At 38.6% G+C, this 6,446-nt stretch overlaps 1 protein-coding gene across 1 annotated transcript; it reads right to left on the reverse strand.

Annotated features, from left to right (window-relative positions):
* Window positions 1–11: 11 nt before the first annotated feature.
* On the reverse strand, window positions 12–2,339 carry LOC102206952 (dihydroxyacetone phosphate acyltransferase-like). The gene is made up of 4 exons (XM_005733068.1): window positions 2,274–2,339; window positions 345–545; window positions 76–252; window positions 12–38 (listed from the first exon to the last, which is right to left on the reverse strand). The coding sequence occupies exons 1-4, from the start codon at window positions 2,283–2,285 to the stop codon at window positions 12–14; spliced, it is 417 nt and encodes a 138-aa protein (XP_005733125.1). The 5' UTR covers window positions 2,286–2,339.
* Between the last annotated feature and the right edge of the window lie 4,107 nt (window positions 2,340–6,446).

The raw sequence follows: 6,446 nt of genomic DNA on the forward strand, positions 1-6,446 counted from the left end.
TATATATATATTCATTCTACTATATATGTTGAAACAAACTGTTAAACAATTGATTAAAGTGTATTGAGTCCCGACCATGTTGAGTCCTTCCATGTTGACATAGATGCTCCTGTAGAGTCTCTTGAACACCTTGTTTAGAGTGTAGCCCATTAGCCTGATAAACCCCAGCTGCAGATTGTGAGACATTTCCTTCAAAATCCTAGAAGCATCTTCTTTCACCTTCTCCACAGATGACCCCGTCTCCATGGCAATCTAAGAGGGAATATGAGCCAAAAAGACTCACTCCATATTGGCAACGCTATAGTGTAAAGCTTCATTGCCTTAAATAAAAAAAAAAGACTCACCTCTTTGATAATATAGCACAGATACTGGGACTCCAGTACAGCTTTGTTGAGGTCAGAGGTGGAAAGGGTTGGGGCTCCTTTGTACGGTTGCGGGTTAAAGGTTCTCAGGGCATAACCAAGATCAGTGGTGCGCCTCCTCTCCTCCAATATATCCGTGAACTCTTCCTCATCCTTTAGGCTTGCAGTGGCTGAATCTTTATACTGGAGGAAGGAGTAAGGTTTATGTTAACAGTCGTAAAGTTAAGATGTTGGACACTTGTAACAGGATAGAAAACAACAGACCAGAGGTGTGGGCAACAGCACAGGACACCATTGTTTGGATTCATTAGCATCACGTTTTATAGACTTTCAGCTTTAATTAAAGGAATTCAACAAAAGTATTTAATTAACTATTCAGGAATTACACCCATTTATATACACAGTATTTTTTTCAGAGGTTCAAATTAATTTGACAATTGACAATAGAAGACAGCTCAAGTGCATTATCACAGCATTATTTCTAAAGTCGACTAAATCAAGCATACCACATCATCTGTCAAACATATTGGAGGCCTCGGTATGGCATCGGCATGTATGGCTGCCAGTGGTAACAGTTTATCAGTATTTATTAATGATGTGACTACTGATTAGAAGTACCAACATGAATTGTGAAGTGTACAGGGCTGCTCTTTCTGTTCATATGCAGTCAAATACTGCAAAATTCATTGGACACCACTTCACAGTGCATGCGGATAACAATCCAATCCCTACTGCAAAACCAACCCAAGAGTTTCTTAGGTCACGAAATAAGATTTTCTTTAGTGGCCAAGTCAATAATCTGGTCTCACCCAATAGATCATAGTTTGTTTGTTTGTTTTATGAGGACAAAGCTGAATGGAAAATACCCCAAAACAAGCAGCAACCAAAGGTGGCTTCAGTGGCTGCACTACCTTATATTTCAAATGATTTTAGTTTGTTCCATTACTTCATCGCTTTTTACCCTGTTAAACCTCTTGAATTTAATCAACCTGGAGGTCTGTAGTTTAGTCATTGTGAGGCCGTCTGATTTATAACCCAGTGTGATGGTGTACATAGGGAAAACTACAAAAAAGGGTCATTGTAATTATGGATCCAACTGTATTTTTTTTTTGCCAGATAACTGTTATGCTATCATAACAGTTATCCAGCACAAAATAGTGACGATATAAAATAAAATTTCTTTGCTACAAAAGCGGAAGCAATAAAAGCAAAAATGAAAGAACAAAGAAAGAAAGAAGATGACTGCTATTCACAAGCGGGTTCTTTTGAACAATTATTTTGTAATTGTGCATCGCTATAGTTATCCAGTTAATCTGCTATTATGCTGTACTGTGCTCGCCTCACATTATAAGCAGGGGGTTGTTTGTAATTTTTGACACCCGAAATACCTTCGAAACCACTTTTGGTCTAAAGCACAAGTGACTGGAATCGAAATCACATACAGTGGATATTTATAGTTTCTGTTTCTCTTTACAATAAGGGAAAAATACGTTTTGGGTTTTGTTTTTATTTTGAAAAGTGGGTTAAATGAAAATAAATACCCTATAAAGAATACAAAGTTTATCGAGGAAACCCCGTAAAAAGTCATTATTTCCTCTCTGCTCTATTCTGCAGGCTGCTGTGACCTGCCAACACTGGCTGGTGACAAACTATTAAGCAACACCGGCTTACATACACTTTTTTTGACCAGCTTACGGCTGCCAGTCTCCATAGGACATCCCTGCCTGCGTTAATTAACAGCAAAAAACATTCCTGCTTGAAGACAGACAACAGCGAACATCGCTACAAGTTTCGTTCAGCGGTCTCCTTCTGGCTTTTATATATCATGGTAACTTTGAAAGGTTTAGAGAAAAGGGTCGACAGGCCCGAAAGAAGACGATAAAACAGACGCTTTTAACACTTGCTTCTTACCGTACTCGTCATTCTATAGGGGCACTAACACGACCAAGGGAGGTGATTGGCCTCATTGACTTTCGGTTTTTGTACTTGGACGCTATCTTCGCTCAACACTTGTGATGTATGCAGCACTTCGGGGCCCAGGGCCAATGGTGTGGCTGGGTTTTGGAAACTCCTCCTCCAAATTGTAATGCTCAGCCCTCTGCTCTCAAGTAACCCCTCCGATGTTGTGTAGGATAGATGTTTCAAATGAACTGGAGTTTGTCTATTGTAGAAAAAATGTCTGAATATTTTGGGGTGGCACATAACCAGGAATTAAACGTTAACTGAAAGGCACATGCAGAGGGCGGGGCTTGAGCACCTGCCTCTTTCCCGATGGGTGCCCCAAGTGCCCTTTTCTTGAGTCAAAGGAGCTTGCAAAGAAAAGCGTCTGGACTTCTTTAAGTTTCTTGAAGACGTTTCACCTCTCATCCGAGAAGCTTCTTCAGTTCTAAGGTCAAATGGCCTAAGGCCTTTTCTAAGGCCTTTTCTTGAGGCATTTTTTTTATATGTGTGTGTGCGTGTGGAGTCCTGCCTCTGCCCCTCGACAATAACATTTAACTATTAATTAAAAATTTGAAAAGGATCTGGCTTGCATCAGTCACATGACTACCATTAAACAGTGCTCGCCCCTGACGGCAGAGGGCGCTGGTTCCAAGCCGGTGCAATGACAAACCGGGAACAAGCTCGCCAAGAGCACGCGCATTTTTTGCCGCCTGAGCGATGTGGAGCTGTAGGAGAAACACAAATTAATTGGGAGACGCAGGCTGATGCAAAGAAAACCAATAGCACACAGGAGTATTAGGTTATTATGTACACGTTAGTAAGTTGTCTTGTGGCAACTTGAATTGAAATAAATAGAATAGAATAGAATAGAATAGAATAGAATGGAATAATCCTTTAATTGTCCCACAAGGGGAAATTTGGTTGTAACAGCAGCCAGAAAGACACATATACAAACAAACAGTACACAGGACACAGAACAGGAACATACACTTTTTTTTCTTACATATTTACATTAAGGACAATGGTTACTATAAACAGAGTACTGTACAGTTATTAAATTAAATAAAAATAACTACAGAGAGAAAAAAGGACTCGGTCAGGTCAGAGCTGCTGGCTGCCAGCTCAGAGCGGCACCGGTAGCGTGCTGAGCGTGCTGTGTGTGCAACAGAGCGATTAAACATTACCTGTCCTTTTATTAACTGCAAAGCTGACTGCTACGTAGAAAAGGAGAGTACGACCATGTAGTATTTAAAGCGTGGAAGTACTGATCTTAGTTTGAGTTTGATTCCGTAAAAACTGACAAAAACATTAGCGTCCGCTGTACAGACGAAGAAAACTTCTTTCCATAGCAAAAATGTAACTTCAAATCTGAGCAAGCACCGAGCATGCTGCCACAGGAATGTGAAATTCACAGAGAAACCGCCGGATCCCCCCACTGACATGACCGCTGCAACACTGGGCAAACCTCCACCGGCTGCACTCCTGCTAAACAGGTGAAAATAGATTTAGGAGCTGCTGAATCTTTGATTTTATTGTTTGCAGTGTATTACTTGCATCTATTTGAAAGAGTGAGTGTAAATTTTTGCAGAAAATCAGTTTAAATGTTAAACAAATTTCTTCAAGTCAAAGACTATTGCATATAATTAAATTTTTGCTTGATGCAATGTGCATAAAATTAAAAGATTAAAACTAATAAAACAAATAAATCCACTGTGTAGCTGTTCACTTTTGTTTTAGCAGCAAGAGCCTGTGCCATCGTCATCAGCTGATCACTCTGCTTTCCTTTACACATAACTGTTATGATCTAGTCCCATTTCACAAGGTGGTGTACTGTTCCAGATCATTTTCCAATTGCTTCATTTGATTTGTTTCAGCCGCAAATGACAACTGGAGACACATCCAAAGGTGTAAACAAAGTGATGAAAAAATTAAATGGTAGCCTATAGAAAACATATCCTCCAATCTCTAAAATGAGTGTAAGTTTGCCATTGAAAAGACATCCACAACAACCACATTTGAACTATAAATAGCTGGTACACGAAGGTCTGACGGACAACCACACTAGATGCGCAGTAGACATTGAAAAAAGACGCCATCTGACTTTACAAAACAACTCCTTCAGTGGACGTTCATATTTTATCCCAGACAGTTCACACAACATTTGAAATACACAGCTGGCTGAAGCACAGTTAAAACTGTATTTACATTATTTTACATTATTTTAACCAGGCAGTGTGCAAAGGTGAGACAGGCCCTTATATCACCCAATATGCCAGTAGCTAATTTGTTATAAACCAACTTTACTTGGCACAATCTCACATTTCTGAATAAAAACTCAGACAAAGCAGTTACCTTCATTATTACTTTCAATGAAATGGTAACTCCATAAAGGAAGCATATTTGACACGACAGTTTACAGTACAGTGTACAGTACAGAAGTACCGCCCCAGTTCTGTGTGAAAGCAGCCAGTAAATTTTAAAATGAAAATTTCAAAAAGCCTGACCAGACCTGCTGTGGGTTCACAAGGGATCACTGTTTAATGGTGCCCTGTCCATAGGCAGGTGGATCCTGAGGGCCAGTGGGGTGGGCTGCCCAGAGTCTGTTGCTATCTGGGAAAAAGAGTATTCACTACTGATCAAGTTTTACCATAACGTAGTATGTCAATTATATTTTATTACTAATTCACCTTGTCATGGTGTGTGCATTTTACTTCCTGTTTTATTTTGATGGTGTCATATCTCATGTGTGATGTTCAGTTGTGTTCCCTGGCGTTTCCTATCTTCCTAATTACCTAGTGTGTATATATTGCCTGAGTCTCCCTTTGTTCGTGTCATCCCTCATAGTTGTGTCCTCCTTCACAATATGTTTTCTCCAATGTATCCGAGATTAGATTTTCCTGGTTTGCTATTTATTTTATTTTGACCTTTTTTTTAGTTCAATAAATCCATCTTTAATCTACCCCTCATGTTTCTGAATCCTGCATTTAGGTCCTACTCCCGCCTGCCAAGCAACCACCTTCACATTATTAATATGAAAACCACAGATAACTGATGAGATGGATGACAAGTAGTATGTCCTCTCTTTCCTCTGCCAGATGTTTTCTACAGTCATTGTGCCAGATATGAAGAGGAGAGGTGAGCCATCTCACCACTTTGTGGCAGAATTTACACTTAAGACCCTTCTTTAATGAAATAAAACATTTAGAAGATTAAGGAGTGTGTTTATTGGACTTTTGTAACAATTGAATACTTTTGGTAATATAGTGTATTACAAACAGTTGTACTGTAATTATAAAATCCAAACAATTATGTGCATGTAAAGCTGTTGGTGTACCATTAAAATTTAAAGATGTGAAAATTCTAATGTGAATAATTTCTCACATCTCTCTACATTAAATGCCAACTAGTGATGAAAAAAATGACATTAAACCTGTGTGATTTCTCTCTTGACATCGTGTTAACATTAAACTCATCACATAGTTTTGTAACACTGTAAAATTACATGGCTTACATGTCTGTAATAATGGCATCTAAATACATTAAAAAGAGTGACTTCATATGTCTTTCCATGCTTGACATAACACTTCAATTGCAACAGTTAATTTTCTTTAAGCAGTTTTCCAAAAGTTCTTCTTGAATACTGGTTTAATATAAGTGGTGCAGTTATGCTATTTTTAAGTTGTGTTCTAAGTCTTGGTAGCATTTATTCATGCAAATACTGCAGCCACTTGTATACTAAAGTAGAAAAAGAGGACATGGTATTTCATCGGATAAGAGCAAGCATTTGCTTATATATCGGGCATAAGCCTGACAGTCAAATTCTGTTATAGTTCACAGTAATTTGGCAAAAACCTCTTTAAGAATGAAGAATATTCTTGCTTATCTGTGTGCACTGGGGTCTTTTCTACATGGCTTTGATCAATGCACTGTGCCAGATTCTGAGTTTCATCGAGAAGGAGATTATTTGATAGGTGGACTTTTTAATATTCATCAGGCCAATAGCTCTATTCATCACTACAGACCTGAAGTCTGTAGTGATCTATCTATCCATAGATAGATAGATAGATAGATAGATAGATAGATAGATAGATAGATAGATAGATAGATAGATAGATAGATAGATAGATAGATAGATAGATAGAT

Source organism: Pundamilia nyererei, unplaced genomic scaffold (genome assembly GCF_000239375.1).
Source record: "Pundamilia nyererei isolate P.nyererei 1_Seehausen unplaced genomic scaffold, PunNye1.0 scaffold00049, whole genome shotgun sequence".
NCBI lineage: Eukaryota > Metazoa > Chordata > Actinopteri > Cichliformes > Cichlidae > Pundamilia > Pundamilia nyererei.